This window comes from Cherax quadricarinatus, chromosome 88 (assembly GCF_038502225.1).
Source record: "Cherax quadricarinatus isolate ZL_2023a chromosome 88, ASM3850222v1, whole genome shotgun sequence".
NCBI classification, from domain to species: Eukaryota; Metazoa; Arthropoda; class Malacostraca; order Decapoda; family Parastacidae; genus Cherax; species Cherax quadricarinatus.
In genome coordinates, this window is record NC_091379.1 from 694103 (window position 1) to 712578 (window position 18476).

Sequence of the window (18476 nt, forward strand, 5' to 3'; positions counted from 1 at the left end):
AAAAGATAGAGAATCTTTTCCCGATCATAACGACACCAAAAGTTTGAAATTTGATAGAAAACTTACGGAATTATGCTCTCGCAAAGTTAGCGGTCTCGGCGATGTTTACGGATCGGCGATTTTGCCCAATTTGAGCCCCATTTTCGGCCAATTTCACTGTACTAGTCGACAAAAAACATGAATATTTCGCTAGAACTCCATTTTTTCTATCGAATGGGTGCAAGAAACCACCCATTTATAAATTCAACTATCCAGTACAGTGGTCAGAATTTAGCAATTTTGCCAATTTCACACAAATTTCAAAAGATGCCAATTTCCGAATAGGGTCCAGAATAAACAAGAAAGACATTCCTGGCACTAAAATGACATTTCCTCTAGTCATTAGTCACGTCTCAAGGCCCCTCTTATATTCTTTTGCTTTCCACTTTGAATTTTTATTCTCACAAAAAATATAAGATTTACTGTTATGCAGACTACTGCATTAGTGTAAAAAATGGTATAAATATTATTGGTGCACTTGTGAAAGAATATTAGACTCACCAGTTGACGTGTATTGCACGCTTGGCACGATTTGTTTACTTTTGAAGTTTGGTAAAAATCGAACATTTCTGCTACTTTGAGCTCAATTTCAAGGCACCTTTCATTGTAAAACCAGTCAAAATCATCTCAATTTCAGTAATATGTCTTCCATTCTATAAAATGAGACCAAGAAAACTAGAATACAACAATAAATACTATACGAAAATACACTGCAAAGTCGCTGATTTATTAAAAAAAAATGGAAAAAGTTTTTTTTTTCTCATTATGCACCGTGTGCTGCAGGATTTTTTTTAGACTGTGCACACTGACCACATAGACCCATTCTTTCATATGAAGGCCTTCCAGCTTTCTCCCACTAGATTTGAGGTCGCTAGAATTTATGAGTACTAGTACGTCAAAAACCCCTACGCGTAAGACGTACTAGTACGACGAAAACCCTCAAAGGGTTAATAATAACATGTACTATTATTATTTATAACATATATGTTATTAAATACCACTGCCTCAACCGCTGAATTATTGTGAAATGTTTGGAAGAGCAGGGAGACTAATGTCCACTCCAGCATAAACAGTCACACTGACGATGTGTCAACCACTCCCTCGTATTTTTGTACAATTTCCTTCTTCAATTATATCGTATTTATTATCATTATTATTATTATTATTATTATTATTATTACTATTGTTATTATTAGCAATAGCAGAAATGTTCAAGAGTAAACACATGATGTCACCGTCTAATACCTTTCCTAATAGCCATTCCAATATGCAGTCATGAATGGGTTTACATTATTTATTCTGTAGTTTAATAGCAAATAATGAACAAACAAAACACTCACCACACTGAGTGGTGGGAGGGCTGGCTGCCAGTTGCTGAGGTCGGAGGGAGGGTAGTAGGGACTTGCAGTGATGGAGGCAGTGGTGGAGTCTGTGGTATTTAATAACATACATGTTATTAACATACATGTTATTAAATAACATACGTTATTAAAGCATAACATGTATATATTTAGTACAATTTACGACGTTTTCATGTATTTTATGATTATTCATGGTTCAACAAGTTAAGGAATCAGTATTGTAATATATTTCCCTACAATATATTGGGGCACCAAACATTCACGGTTTTTCAACATTCGCGAGGCTCTTGATCCCCTAACCCTCGCGAATGTTGAGGGAGACCTGTATATACAGGAGAAGGGGTTACTAGCTCCTTGCTCCTGGCATTTTAGTCGCCTCTTACAACACGCATGGCTTACGGAGGAAGAATTCTGTTCCACTTCCCCATGGAGGTAAGAGGAAATAAACAAGAACTAGAAAGAAAATAGAAGAAAACCCAGAGGGGTGTGTATATATATGCTTGTACATGTATGTGTAGTGTGACCTAAGAGTAAGTAGAAGCAGCAAGACGTACCTGAAATCTTGCATGTTTATGAGACAGAAAAAAAGACACCAGCAGTCCTACTATCATGTAAAACAATTACAGGCTTCAGTTTTACATTCACTTGGCAGGACAGTAGTACCTCCCTGGGTGGTTGCTGTCTACCAACCTACTGCCTACCTAGCACTTACCTATATGCATTAAATACCAACACAACATTCTACATGAAAGGTGAATACAGAAATTTTCAGTCTTACTTCAAATAAATGCACTAACATGATGGTTCTAATTATTCAGCTGTTTAGTGACTGCCTTGGTGGGAAGCAGCCAATAACTTTAAACAAAAACATTAACTTGCAAACTCTATAATATTGAGAAAAAAATCCACATTAGTATTTCAACTCTTACAAAGACTAAGTGGAAGGTATTCCATGTTAATTGTTATAACAGTAAATTGGCCATCATTCATTTCTTCCTAATTATTAGTACATTATATACTATTTTTCCCCTTGTCCTTTAGATGTCACTTCTCATAGAATTATATGCACACATTTACATGCTCAGCATTTGATGTAACATGACACCAAGAGTTGAAATGTATATTACAAATATAATGAAGAAAGGGGATGTCTCAGTTGTTAATCAGAAACTTATATGTGTATGAAGACATTCAAATATCAAGTGTAAGTATATCCAGTGCCTGCATTCTGAAGGATGGATGGGGATGCTGCAATTTAGTAGACAGCTACTGAGTAAGAGATAGTGAATGTTTTCCATTATAGCTGTCACCCTACTTTGGTGGAAGATGGCTGTGGTAAAAAACTGTGAGTATGTAAGGAGAGGATTTTTCCATCAAAACATTTTACTTACCCTTTGAAGGAATAGTGGTCAATCTGTGTGTGAGCAGCAGAGAGAGTTGTGAGGTTAGGACACAGCAGGAGAGCCTGCTGCAGCAGACGGGAGCTGATGCCATAACCAGCATCCACCACCAGGGTGCTCACTCCCACCCCCACACGAGGCAACACCCACGTTACAAGGCTGAAATTTGTTATTTCTTTGTGGTAACTAAATACTGAAACATAGGGCCAAGGACTCGGTACATAATAATAATATAACAATAACTTGAATCACACTTTTGTCTTTCTTTTTAGGCCACCCTACTTCGGTGGCCTTGTTGAAAAAAGAAGAAAGAAGAACTTAAATCATGGATGAAGATGTTGCAGTTCAGAGAGTCATGTGAACTGTGATGTTCACTGTCATGTGAAATGGCATGATGGTGATTGAATGAATGATAGTGAATGTGTTTCCTCTTTTTTGGGTTACTCTACCTCAGCGGGAGACAACCAGTAAATAAACAAAAAGGCATTTTTATGATCACTACGCTTAAACATGATTCAACCTTTGGGCCACACAAAACATTGTGACCTCAGAAAACACTAGTACAGTAGTTTTCATTATAAAAAGCATTACTTGAAATTAAATTAATACTGTTTTTAGTTTTATTCCCTAATACAGTTCAGCTGGCAATAGATATTAAACAGCAAGCCTCTGTCCTCTCACATTTAAACAGACAACAGGTGAAGGAATCTATAATGGGATCCATTATAACTGTCCTGTAATAAACAAAGAAAAGACAAGACACAATACTTATGAGATAGAGCAGACTCTAACTTACAAATGCCACAACTTACATGTATCAGCACTTACAAAACACACTTAGCAACTAATAAAGTTTCACAGTAACAGAGGTGCAGTACTAACATGTGAAACAACCATCCTTTGTACTGTTGTCTTCTATACAAACCAACTGATTGTAGGTCAAAAAACCAAGAATGTAACTTGATTGTAAGTTGAAACACTAGAAACATAACTTTTTAACTCGAAATACCAGTTACACAACTCATGTTAACTAATTTAGCATTATAATTTCATTTTTTTTTGTTTAACATGCTTGCAGTCTCCCACTGAGACAGGGTGACCTAAAAAAAAAAAAAAAAAAAACTTTAACCATCATTCTTAATCATCTTTCAAGACACAAGAAAAATACAGGTCTTTAGGGTTCAGTATAAGAGGCAGCATTTCAAGAAGATGAATGCCTACCTTTCAAGGACAAAATATTCATTATCGGCTAGTGGGTCTCTCTCCTCTTCAGCCTCATCAACATCAGCATCCTCATCCCACTTGCTGATGTCCTCATGGCCCTGCTTACTCAGTGCTGCATCCTCTAAAGCGTGGCACAGCCCAACATTCTCAGCTTTCCAAATGCCTGAGGAAGGAAGATACATTGTGTACTTGCACACATTATGATCTTCAGTAAAGTCCACCTGAGTCATTCCATGTCAAGTGGACCAATTTGAAAATCGTCCCCACCTGACCATCTCCAATTTCAATAAAATTTTATATGAAGGTTGGCATGTATATTAAACCAACTTTGGGAAAATTTTAGTTCATGGTATACAATAAGTAGTAATGCTATGGCCCTCACAGTGGAGGCAGGTGAAAATTTCACTGACCTGCTGCACACAATCAACAACGTTCAGGGTCTGGAGTTTTGAGACTCTCTGACCGTGGGTTCAAATCCCGCCCGTGGTATGGTTTACGTACTGTTGTTATAGAACAGTATAAGGACACCTAAACCTCATGTTTAGGTGTCCTTATACAATTTTCAGTAGCGATTTCAGAAATTATCTGAAGTGATTGGGACCGATATTTATTTTGCAAACTAAGCTTTAAGTTGTCAAAAATGTGTCATGACAACTGTGATGGCAGATATTGATGTTGCTAATTTTTGACAAAACATTAATATTGTTTATCTGCAGTTGAACAGTTGATTAGTTCAACCCTTTACGTGCATGTCCAGGAAAATGCGAAATTTGAAATGTCTTTACTATGAGTTGATAGGGTATTTCAATTTTTGCAAAATGAGCCCATATAAATGGATTCCTAAAAATATTGAACAGCTGCTTGCATACCTTGGGAGCATCCTAGTTACTGAATTAACTATTTCATCAACTACGTACATACACACATTATTTCTTAAACTACACAGCTTTATTGTGTAACAAAAATAAGAAGATTCATAAAGTACTAAATCCATGGGGGTCGTACAGAATAATGTGAATGAGAATAAGCATGGTTCATCCAAGGATGATGAGGGTTTCAATTTCTCAGACCAAGAGCATTTCAGCAGCATCAAGATACCCCCCACTGCAAGGGTTACAAAAATTAATATATTAAACAGAAAGTATTGGTGTAACTGCATGACTTACCTCTGGCCCACTGCACTGGATATAAAGCACTCCATAGTGAAGGTGAGAAGACACCATTGTTCCAAGACATGCACACCTGTGAGCACCTGCTTAAGTCTGGGGGAGTCAGATACTGGAAAATTTCCACCAGAATCTCAATGGGCAGACTAGGCACTGGCACATCATCAGGCACTGCCCATGACAGTGCCTCTGATTTCTCCACATAAGTCGAGTGGAAGGTAAACAATTCAGAAGAATTGACACTTGGAAGATCAGGTAAAGCATGAGTGTGTGTGTCATAATTATGATTGAAGGAGTCCTCGTCAGGGGTGACCTCAGCTGTCTCACAGTTCTCCCTGTCACAGAAAGGTTCTTCAAGGAAGCACAGGTCCCAGTCTAAATCCCGCAGATCTTTCACTATGTCATTATTCTCTGGTTCTTCTTCATGTGCCTTCTCAAAACACTGTCTTTCTTTTACTAACTCATGTTCTTTCAATACCACCTCCTTCAGGATTTTCAATTCATCATAATCAAAATATTCCACAAGTAGAGGCTGTTAAAAAAGAAATGAAATACAGTAAGTGGAAATTTTTAATATATATATTTTTTTTTTCAACAAGTCGGCCGTCTCCCACCGAGGCAGGGTGACTCAAAAAAGAAAGAAAATACCCAAAAAGAAAATACTTTCATCACCATTCAACACTTTCACAACACTCACACATAATCACTGGTTTTGCAGAATTGCTCAGAATACAACAGTTTAGAAGCATATACTGTACATATAAAGATACACAACATGTCCCTCCAAATTGCCAAACTTCCAGCAAGCGTGCATGAGCGTGTTAGATAGGAGTGAATGGAGGCGAATGATACTTGGGACCTGATGATCTGTTGGAGTGTGAGCAGGGTAATATTTAGTGAAGGGATTCTGGGAAACCGGTTATTTTCATATAGTCGGACTTGAGTCCTGGAAATGGGAAGTACAATGCCTGCACTTTAAAGGAGGGGTTTGGGATATTGGCAGTTTGGAGGGATATGTTGTGTATCTTTATACGTATATGCTTCTGAACTGTTGTATTCTGAGCACCTCTGCAAAAGCAGTGATAATGTGTGAGTGTGGTGAAAGTGTTGAATGATGATGAAAGTATTTTCTTTTTGGGGATTTTCTTTCTTTTTTGGGTCACCCTGCCTCGGTGGGAGACGGCCGACTTGTTGAAAAAAAAAAATATATATATATATACAGTGGACCCCCGCATAACGATTACCTCCGAATGCGATCAATTATGTAAGTGTATTTATGTAAGTGCATTTGTACGTGTATGTTTGGGGGTCTGAAATGGACTAATCTACTTCACAATATTTCTTATGGGAACAAATTCGGTCAGTACTGGCACCTGAACATATTTCTGGAGTGAAAAAATATATATATATATATATATATATATATATATACATATATTTATATATATACATACATATATATATATATACATATACATATATATATATATAATATATATATATATATATATATATATATATATATATATATATATATATATATATATATATATATATAATATATATATATATATATATATATATATATATTTTTTTTTTTTTTTTTTTTTTCAACAAGTCGGCCGTCTCCCACCGAGGCAGGGTGACCCAAAAAAGAAAGAAAATCCCCAAAAAGAAAATACTTTCATCATCATTCAACACTTTCACCACACTCGCACATTATCACTGGTTTTGCAGAGGTGCTCAGAATACAACAGTCTAGAAGCATACACATATAAAGATACACAACATATCCCTCCAAACTGCCAATATCCCAAACCCCTCCTTTAAAGTGCAGGCATTGTACTTCCCATTTCCAGGACTCAAGTCCGACTATATGAAAATAACCGGTTTCCCTGAATCCCTTCACTAAATATTACCCTGCTCACACTCCAACAGATCGTCAGGTCCCAAGTACCATTCGTCTCCATTCACTCCTATCTAACACGCTCACGCACGCTTGCTGGAAGTCCAAGCCCCTTACCCACAAAACCTCCTTTACCCTCTCTCTCCAACCCTTTCGAGGACGACCCCTACCCCGCCTTCCTTCCCCTATAGATTTATATGCTTTCCATGTCATTCTACTTTGATCCATTCTCTCTAAATGACCAAACCACCTCAACAACCCCTCCTCTGCCCTCTGACTAATACTTTTATTAACTCCACACCTTTTCCTAATTTCCACACTCCGAATTTTCTGCATAATATTTACACCACACATTGCCCTTAAACAGGACATCTCCACTGCCTCCAACCGTCTCCTCGCTGCTGCATTTAGCACCCAAGCTTCACACCCATATAAGAGTGTTGGTACTACTATACTTTCATACATTCCCTTCTTTGCCTCCATAGATAACGTTTTTTGACTCCACATATACCTCGACGCACCACTCACATTTTTTCCCTCATCAATTCTATGATTAACCTCATCCTTCATAAATCCATCCGCCGACACGTCAACTCCCAAGTATCTGAAAACATTCACTTCTTCCATACTCCTCCTCCCCAATTTGATATCCAATTTTTCTTTATCTAAATCATTTGACACCCTCATCACCTTACTCTTTTCTATGTTCACTTTCAACTTTCTACCTTTACACACATTCCCAAACTCATCCACTAACCTTTGTAATTTTTCTTTAGAATCTCCCATAAGCACAGTATCATCAGCAAAAAGTAACTGTGTCAATTCCCATTTTGAATTTGATTCCCCAAAATTTAATCCCACCCCTCTCCCGAACACCCTAGCATTTACTTCCTTTACAACCCCATCTATAAATATATTAAACAACCATGGTGACATTACACATCCCTGTCTAAGACCTACTTTTACCGGGAAGTAGTCTCCCTCTCTTCTACACACCCTAACCTGAGCCTCACTATCCTCATAAAAACTCTTTACAGCATTTAATAACTTACCACCTATTCCATATACTTGCAACATCTGCCACATTGCTCCTCTATCCACTCTATCACATATGCCTTTTCTAAATCCATAAATGCAATAAAAACTTCCCTACCTTTATCTAAATACTGTTCACATATATGCTTCATTGTAAACACTTGATCTACACATCCCCTACCCACTCTGAAACCTCCTTGCTCATCCGCAATCCTAAAGGGTGTGATAAAAGAGAAAAAGGTAGCTTACGAGAGGTTTTTACAAAGCAGAAGTGTTATAAAATGAGCAGAGTAAATGGAGAGTAAAAGAAAGGTAAAGAGAGTGGTGAGGGAGTGCAAAAGGAGAGCAGATGATAGAGTGGGAGAGGCACTGTCAAGAAATTTTAATGAAAATAAGAAAAATTTTTGGAGCGAGTCAAACAAGTTAAGAAAGCCTAGGGAAAGTATGGATTTGTCAGTAAAAAACAGAGTAGGGGAGTTAGTAGATGGGGAGAGGGAGGTATTAGGAAGATGGCGAGAATATTTTGAGGAACTTTTAAATGTTGAGGAAGAAAGGGAGGCGGTAATTTCATGCACTGGTCAGGGAGATATACCATCTTTTAGGAGTGAAGAAGGGCAGAATGTAAGTGTGGGGGAGGTACGCGAGGCATTACGTAGAATGAAAGGGGGTAAAGCAGCTGGAACTGATGGGATCATGAAAGAAATGTTAAAAGTAGGGGGGGATATAGTGTTGGAGTGGTTGGTACTTTTGTTTAATAAATGTATGAAAGAGGGGAAGGTACCTAGGGATTGGCAGAGAGCATGTGTAGTCCCTTTATATAAAGGGAAAGGAGACAAAAGAGATCGTAAAAATTATAGAGGAATAAGTTTATTAAGTATACCAGGAAAAGTGTACGGTAGGGTTATAATTGAAAAAATTAGAGGTAAGACAGAATGTAGGATTGCGGATGAGCAAGGAGGTTTCAGAGTGGGTAGGGGATGTGTAGATCAAGTGTTTACATTGAAGCATATATGTGAACAGTATTTAGATAAAGGTAGGGAAGTTTTTATTGCATTTATGGATTTAGAAAAGGCATATGATAGAGTGGATAGGGGAGCAATGTGGCAGATGTTGCAAGTATATGGAATAGGTGGTAAGTTACTAAATGCTGTAAAGAGTTTTTATGAGGATAGTGAGGCTCAGGTTAGGGTGTGTAGAAGAGAGGGAGACTACTTCCCGGTAAAAGTAGGTCTTAAACAGGAATGTGTAATGTCACCATGGTTGTTTAATATATTTATAGATGGGGTTGTAAAAGAAGTAAATGCTAGGGTGTTCGGGAGAGGGGTGGGATTAAATTATGGGGAATCAAATTCAAAATGGGAATTAACACAGTTACTTTTTGCTGATGATACTGTGCTTATGGGAGATTCTAAAAAAAAATTGCAAAGGTTAGTGGATGAGTTTGGGAATGTGTGTAAAGGTAGAAAGTTGAAAGTGAACATAGAAAAGAGTAAGGTGATGAGGGTATCAAATGATTTAGATAAAGAAAAATTGGATATCAAATTGGGGAGGAGGAGTATGGAAGAAGTGAATGTTTTCAGATACTTGGGAGTTGACGTGTCGGTGGATGGATTTATGAAGGATGAGGTTAATCATAGAACTGATGAGGGAAAAAAGGTGAGTGGTGCATTGAGGTATATGTGGAGTCAAAAAACGTTATCTATGGAGGCAAAGAAGGGAATGTATGAAAGTATAGTAGTACCAACACTCTTATATGGGTGTGAAGCTTGGGTGGTAAATGCAGCAGCGAGGAGACGGTTGGAGGCAGTGGAGATGTCCTGTCTAAGGGCAATGTGTGGTGTAAATATTGTGCAGAAAATTCAGTGTGGAAATTAGGAGAAGGTATGGACTTAATAAAAGTATTAGTCAGAGGGCTGAAGAAGGGTTGTTGAGGTGGTTTGGTCATTTAGAAAGAATGGATCAAAGTAGAATGACATGGAGAGCATTTAAATCTGTAGGGGAAGGAAGGCGGGGTAGGGGTCGTCCTCGAAAAGGTTGGAAGGAAGAGGTAAGGGAGGGTTTGTGGGCGAGGGGCTTGGACTTCCAGCAGGCGTGCATGAGCGTGTTTGATAGGAGTGAATGGAGACGAATGGTATTTGGGACCTGACGATCTGTTGGAGTGTGAGCAGGGTAATATTTAGTGAAGGGATTCAAGGGTTATTTTTATATAGCTGGACTTAAGTCCTGGAAATGGGAAGTACAATGCCTGCACTTTAAAGGAGGGGTTTTGGGATATTGGCAGTTTGGAGGGATATGCTGTGTATCTTTATACATATATGCTTCTAAACTGTTGTATCCTGAGCACCTCTGCAAAAACAGTGATTATGTGTGAGTGTGGTGAAAGTGTTGTATGATGATGAAAGTATTTTCTTTTTGGGGATTTTCTTTCTTTTTGGGTCACACTGCCTCGGTGGGAGACGGCCGACTTGTTAAAAAAAAAAAATGTATAATATTTATATATATATATATATATATATATATATATATATATATATATATATATATATATATATATATGTATATGCATACATCAATTTGCTTGGATAAGAGTGTCATGAATGCTTATTGATGAAGGATGGGAAACAATTTTGACCGAGTATGTTAGGCCAAAGGACACGTGCAGCTAATGCGACATTTTATTGTGGCAATGTTTCACTCTCCAGGAGCAAAATGTTGCGATGATAAAATGTCGCATTAGTTGCAGATGTGTCCTGTTACCTAACATGTTTTTGGTAATTCTACCAACATCATTACAATTTTGACCAAAAATTAAATAAGATATCTATTATTTTTGAGCCTACTGAAGAGAGTCTCAGAGGTTGAAATATACAAATCTCATTTTACCTGTTGTTTAATTTTATAGTCAAAATGGGTTTTTCATTCTTCCTACATCACTTTCTTAACCTTTTGACTGTTTTGGTCGTATATATACATCTTATGAGCCACCGTTTTTGACGTATATGTACTCATAAATTCTAGCAGCTTCAAATCAAGCAGGAGAAAGCTGGTAGGCCCACATTTGAGAGAATGGGTCTGTGTGGTCAGTGTGCACCATATAAAAAAAAATCCTGTAGCACGCAGTGCAAAATGAGAAAAAAACTGACCGTGTTTTTTAATTAAAATGCCGAGTTTGTGGTCTATTTTCGTATAGTATTTATGGTTGTATTCTCGTTTTCTTGGTCTCATTTGATAGAATGGAAAACATATAGAAAAAGAGGTGATTCTGATTAGTTTTACTATGAAAAGAACCTTGAAATGGAGCTCAAATTAAGGGAAATGTTTGATTTTTGCCAATGTTCAAAAGTAAACAAATATCATTTTCCAATAAATATCCAAGTAGCCATTCTAATATGCAGTCACGAAAGGGTTGACATTATTTATACAATTACGTATTACAATATTGCAGTAGTCTGCATAACAGTAAATCTTGTATTTTTTGTTTGAATAAAAATTCAAAATAGAAAGCAAGAGTAATATCAGAGGGGCCTGGAGACATGACTAATGAACAAAAAAAATTTTATTTTAGAGCCAGGAATGTCTGCATTGTTCATTCTTGACCCTATTTTGAAATTGTCATATTTTTTAATTTTCGTGAAATTGGCCAAATTGCAAATTTCTGACCACGTTATTAGGCATTTGAAATTGGTAAATGGGCAGTTTCTTGTACTCAGTCGACAGAAAAAATGGAGTTCTAAAGAAATAGCTATGAGTTTGGTCGACTGGAACAATGGAATTAGTCGAAAATAGGGTTCAAAGTGGGTGAAATCGCCGATTCTTAAATATAGCCAAGGTCGCTAACTTCGCGAGAGGGTAATTCCGTCAATTTTCCATGAAATTTCGTTCTTTTGGTGTCATTACAATCAGGAAAAGATTCTCTATCGTTTCATGAGAAAAAAACAAAATTTTTTTTTTTTTTAAATTTTGTGACACCAGGAGACACCTCAGGATTTGGGGTTGCAACAGTCAAGGGGTTAAAATATGGTAACACCATTCTATCTGTAGGTGTTTACCCCCACTTGTGGTAATCCATATTTTTCATGTTTCTGAAGGAAATCTAAAAAGAATTCTCACACTACACAACAATTCATTAGCAAAATTCTTTGTAAATCAGGAAATTGTAATAACATGATTACAAACAAACCACGAATGGGTGGGTTTGAAACCATGGCCTGGAATTTTAGGACTCGCTTGCCATGGATTCAAACTCCACCCATTCCATGGTTTGTTTCCTTGTTAATGTTATTAAAAAAAATTATTCTGACTGAGTATTGTTTTTCTCACTATTGAAAAATTCAGTTATTTGGTGAAGCAACTGGGATTTCATTATGTACCGAGAAACAAATCTTTTTTCTAAATGCCAGACCTTTGCTGTTGGGGTAATGACTGATGTACAAGATGGCTACAGGTACTGGGATGAAAAAAAAAAAAAAAAAAGTTGAGAACCATTGCTCTAAAAAATACAACTGACAATTAACAGCTTGTTTAACAATTAACTAGAAGAAAATTATATAATATTAGACAGTGAGAACTGATTGAGTAATAAGGAGAGTGGGCAGTGACAACTAACTGAGGCATAAAGTAGGTAGGAAGAACTGAGTAATAAGGAAAGTGGGCAGTGACAACTGAGGCATAAAGTGGGCAGTAAGAACTGAGTAACAAGGAAAGTGGGCAGTGATAAATGACTGAGGATTAGAGTGGGTTGTGAGAAAATAAGAATGGGCAGTAAGAACTGACTGAGGAATAAGGAGCAGTCAGTAAGAACTCTGAATACAGTACTGTATTAAATGTTTTAAACAGGTCAGGGAATAATTTCAGACGTAAAAACGATAAGATGGATGGCACGTACAAATATAAAAATGGGATTGATCAGTGTATTGTTACTATTACAGTCATGGGGATATATAAAACCCATAAGGGTCATGTAGTACCTGGAGAATGGGAAGTAAACAGGCTTGATCTTAGGAAGGAGTAAATAGCTCCAGTTCGCTGGACTAAGAGTTCTTCAGCATCAAGACAGGACCCCTCGTTATAGTGTATGAGATGAAAAGAGGATGAAGAAGGGGCAGGCGAGTCAAGCAGAATAATATAGTGTTGAATATTATATAGCTATTTAACTACACTGGCTTATTAAAGAAAACAAATTACCTGAAACACTTGCTCCTCCTCTTCCATGTGTGGCAAAAAATTGCGGACAAAATCTTCAAACGCTTGCTGAAGTTTCAAGCCAAAGCTAACACGTTCACCAATGCTCCTTTCCCTCACCTGAGTACCTGTGCGGACAAGCTGCACTACCTATAAAATAAATAAAAATAAAAGACATGAAACGGGTGGGGATTTGAACTTATGGCAAACAAATCAGTAAATGGATCTAAACAAATTACAGCTTCTCCTCACTTAGCGACATACTCATTTACCAATGCCTCGGATTACAACGGGCTCTCTGACCAGTATTTATACCTAAATAATGTATATCAGAGCTGATTTCCTCAATTATGTTTATTACACTGCTGTATAAACATTTAAAAATATACCAGAAATGTTATAAATGGTGTAAAGATGACATTAAAACAACATCAAAGATGGTTGACACAAATCCACTAACATTATAGTATGCTCCTCGTTTAGCGTCGAATTCGTTCACCGACGAAGTCTTAGGTCCCTATTTCAGTCATTAAGTGAGGAGAGACTGTACTATTATGTCTAGTTTTAAGTAGTTTCTATGTATTAAGATTAGTCTGCCTGAAATGCCCTGGCATGATTGTGGCTTTCTTTGTACTTAGCAAACCAAAATTGTAATTACACATTGTAACCATTCACAAAGAAATAAACCTTTATCTTTACTTAATATGAATAAACAGAACTGGCAACCAACATGGCAGAATTAGTTTTCTCAATTACTTCCTAAAATTACACTGCAGGACTGTTGAGTTGACTTCCTCTGCACAGTTTAAGGACAAAAATCAAGGAACAGGAAAAAGACAAAAATAAGGAACTGTACAAAGACAAAAAATAAGGAAATGTACTCTATAATCATTGATTTTGCCTTATTTTTCACTTAGTGTAAATCTAAAAAACTTCAATGACTATTAAGCATAAATCCAGAATATATGTGGCATAATACCTCCTAACACAAGCTGTCAATATATAATGCTCACATCAGCAAGCCTGTTGTCGTTGTGACAGTCACATATGGCAGCATTAATTATTTTCCGCTGCTTCAGCCTATTCTTGAGTTGGTCCATTATAAATATGTTCTCGATGGATTCGTGGGATTTAAACTCGTAGAGTGTGTTAGTGAGGTCCTGCAGGAGGGAGATCACCTCCGAGCCATCCCGAAAATCCACACACTGCATCTGTCAAGACATAATGAGAACAATACCTGTAGCAAAGAATAAGAAGGCACAATGCCGTGAATGGAACAATAATCAAATAACCCAATAAGCATGGACAGCTATTTGAGTCACAGTGATGTGTATTGACCTGCTAGAGATCAGTGACAAGTATTCTTTTGTACAATACAGGTGTTATACACAAATAACCCACACATGGGAAAATAAAACTTATGATGATGTTTAAGTCCAATCTGAATCATAGTGATTAGTTAATGGTCCAAAATGTTGTCATAACTTTCACTTTCCTATGTGCAGGTTATCTGTGTATAACACCTGTAAGTGAACAAACGAATACTTGCCACTGATGTGACTCAAATAACTGTCCATACTACTTTAGTTGTATACAAGCTATAGAAATTAAAATTCAAAACACACATAATATTGAAATCTTAAGTAGTATTAATCCAAAATAAAGATGAAAAAGTCACAGTAGTCAATCCATAAAATCCACCATTAAATAGGACTTGGTACAGAGGATTAATAAGGGAGGGATTATATAATATACTAAATAAACTGTTTATGTGTTTAAAAAGAAGGCAACACAGGTCAATACCTGTACAAGCACATTATTTATACCCCCTTTATTTATTCCTCTTTTTCATTTGTAAACTTTCATCATATCTCCACTAATTATACATCTTTCCAGATGGTCCAAGATTAATTCCTTCAGTCCATCTTTGTAGGAATTCTGATACATGGATCAACTTTATCATTCTTCTCTGTATATATATTCCAGTACATTTATGCTCATTCTCTGGATTATTTACCCAAGTTATTCTCATTCTTACTGAAGTGAAAAAATTCATGTGATGAATGGTTTTCAAAACCATTCATCACATCTGTCAGACACTGGAACATCATGGGATCTTGGTACAAAGACTTCAACGCTTGCCCAACCTTTGGACGACGACCTACTTACACTAGTGGCAGGTCCCACTGTGATCCCGCCTCCTCCTGCTTCAACTCATCTGACTAAAGTATATAAGCCACCTCTCTGGCCCTATACTGTATTTCCTACAAGAGTGATGGACTGAACACATTGGTTCCAGGTTGAGGGACTGATTACCTCAAACTTCTCCTCTCCTTACCCATTTCTACTTTGTATTGGACTGATGAAGCCACTGTGTGGCAAAATGTTTCTTCAATAAAGATTCCTATGTGTTGCATAAGTGAAAAAATTCATGACAAGTGAATCGTATCCATATAAAAGTTTCCAAACTTTGCATGTGTTTAAATTATACATTTAAGTAACTTTATTTAGGTACAGATACAGTATTTTCCAGCATTTAAGGCATGCCTTTTTTCCCACAAAAAGTCTTGGAAAATTAGCCTGTAGGCTTCGAGTTATGATTTAGCATAATGTAGGAGGGTAATTAACCCATGAACATTATTACCCACTACAATACTTCTGTTGTGCACCTTGTAAGTCGGAAAATAAAGTACACAAATAGAGGCGACTACAATTATACAAAGTAACATGTAAATTTCTAGGTATTAATTATATTTCCTGTGTGATACACACAGGTCCTAGGGTCATGTAAATGTAAAAGTAAATTACTACTTTATTTGGCATCATTGTGTTATCCCAGGTACGTTACTCACGTTTCCGTGTGGGACAATTACGTACGTATATAGATAGAGTTATCAGAGATTATTTCTTGTGTAGCATTAAAATTGGGTTGGGCAAATGTTTTGTTAGTGGGATGGATTGTAAAGGACCTGCCTAGTATGGGCCAACAGGCCTGCTGCAGTGTTCCTTCTTTCTTATGTTCTTATGTAACTACACGTTGAGGTTACAATGTATGGATTTACAATGGGTTGGTCGGTCAGTCGGTCGAGTGGGTTAGTTAATTAAAAAACTGAAAAATATTCTTTCCTGCATTTCAAAGTTAACGTATAAAATACAATAATGTGAAGGTTCACGGGATGCATTGCGTTTTAAGCAAAACTTAAGTTTACTTAAGTACAGGATAACCCAAAAAAGTTAGCGACTTAAAATGTCTATAATTTTACTATTTTATTATTTTAAGGATTTATTTAGGTTCCTGGAGTTTACCTGGAGAGAGTTCTGGGGGTCAACGCCCCCGCGGCCCGGTCTGTGACCAGGCCTCCTGGTGGACCAGAGCCTGATCAACCAGGCTGTTGCTGCTGGCTGCACGCAAACCAACGTACGAGCCACAGCCTGGCTGGTCAGGAACCGACTTTAGGTGCTTGTCCAGTGCCAGCTTGAAGACTGCCAGGGGTCTGTTGGTAATCCCCCTTATGTGTGCTGGGAGGCAGTTGAACAGTCTCGGCCCCCTGACACTTATTGTATGGTCTCTTAACGTGCTAGTGACACCCCTGCTTTTCATTGGGGGGATGTTGCATCGTCTGCCAAGTCTTTTGCTTTCGTAGTGAGTGATTTTCGTGTGCAAGTTCGGTACTAGTCCCTCTAGGATTTTCCAGGTGTATATAATCATGTATCTCTCCCGCCTGCGTTCCAGGGAATACAGGTTTAGGAACCTCAAGCGCTCCCAGTAATTGAGGTGTTTTATCTCCGTTGAATGAATCACATTATATTTTTTACATCGTAACATATGTGTAAATCACACAGGATATGCCGACAAAAAAAAGGTCAAAGATCGAGGGCAACATACCGTTCGGCAGTTTGGCGCTCAGCAGACAGAGGATCGAGCCTCCACAAAACCTTGTGTTAAATGACCCATGTGGGTTTTGCCCCTAACAATAATAATTATAATCAAAAAGAAGCGCTAAACCTACTAACAATAATAAAATAATGATAGATAAATTCCTCAATATAATGGAAATTATAATCAAAACTAAGCGCTAAACCCACAAGGGTCATACAGCGCTGACCTATCACTGCAGCACATGCAGTTTTTGCAATATCACCTGTACATTCTCCAGCGCTCCACGACCCTTGAGGGTCTAGCCCTTAATTTTACATTATTTTTTATGAAGAAGCACTAAACCCAAAGGGGCCATCCAGTGAATGTACTGCAATGCCTAATTTAAGAAAAAAAAACAGGAAACTATGAAAAGAGAAACATCCCGGTAGCTTATTTATGAGAGGAAGATCATGAAATATCTGTGACAATACTCGAAAATTACGGAAATATTACGATAACTAAAATAGGCAAAAAAATGAGAGAAAACTGCGTTGGCAGGTGTCCCCCCCTGTCATGCCCCCTGTCATGCCCCTGCCTGCCCTGCCATCACCTACCCTCCTCAGCACCTCACTCAGCAGCACCTACTGACCTTCTCAGTGTATATGTTCACTAGTTCCTTCATGCGGGAGTGAGGAGCTGTGAACACATCAATTTCATCTGGTACTCTGGGCGCCATCTTTGTTTACGCTGCTGCACCTCTACACTACCTGCCTAAACCACCCCACTAACCTCTACACTACCTGCCTAAACCACCTCACTAACCTCTACACTACCTGCCTAAACCACCTCACTAACCTCTACACTACCTGCCTAAACTACCTCACTAACCTCTACACTACCTGCCTAAACCACCCCACTAACCTCTACACTACCTGCCTAAACCACCCCACTAACCTCTACACTACCTGCCTAAACCACCTCACTAACCTCTACACTACCTGCCTAAACCACCTCACTAACCTCTACACTACCTGCCTAAACCACCTCACTAACCTCTACACTACCTGCCTAAACCACCTCACTAACCTCTACACTACCTGCCTAAACCACCTCACTAACCTCTACACTACCTGCCTAAACCACCTCACTAACCTCTACACTACCTGCCTAAACCACCTCACTAACCTCTACACTACCTGCCTAAACCACCTCACTAACCTCTACACTACCTGCCTAAACCACCTCACTAACCTCTACACTACCTGCCTAAACCACCTCACTAACCTCTACACTACCTGCCTAAAC

The 18476-nt window shown here is 37.9% G+C and overlaps 1 protein-coding gene across 1 annotated transcript in view; it reads right to left on the reverse strand.

Moving 5' to 3' along the window:
- Positions 1-18031, reverse strand: part of LOC138855285 (F-box/LRR-repeat protein 5-like) — a 33324-nt gene extending 15293 nt beyond the window's left edge. Inside the window, exons 1-6 of the mRNA XM_070103802.1 lie at positions 17821-18031; positions 14326-14523; positions 13316-13462; positions 5191-5722; positions 4022-4187; positions 2792-2959 (exon numbers count right to left, since the gene is read on the reverse strand). Coding sequence (XP_069959903.1) covers positions 2792-2959; positions 4022-4187; positions 5191-5722; positions 13316-13462; positions 14326-14523; positions 17821-17907 — 1298 coding nt within the window. The 5' untranslated portion in view covers positions 17908-18031. The remainder of the gene's footprint in view (positions 1-2791; positions 2960-4021; positions 4188-5190; positions 5723-13315; positions 13463-14325; positions 14524-17820) is intronic.
- Positions 18032-18476: the final 445 nt, after the last annotated feature.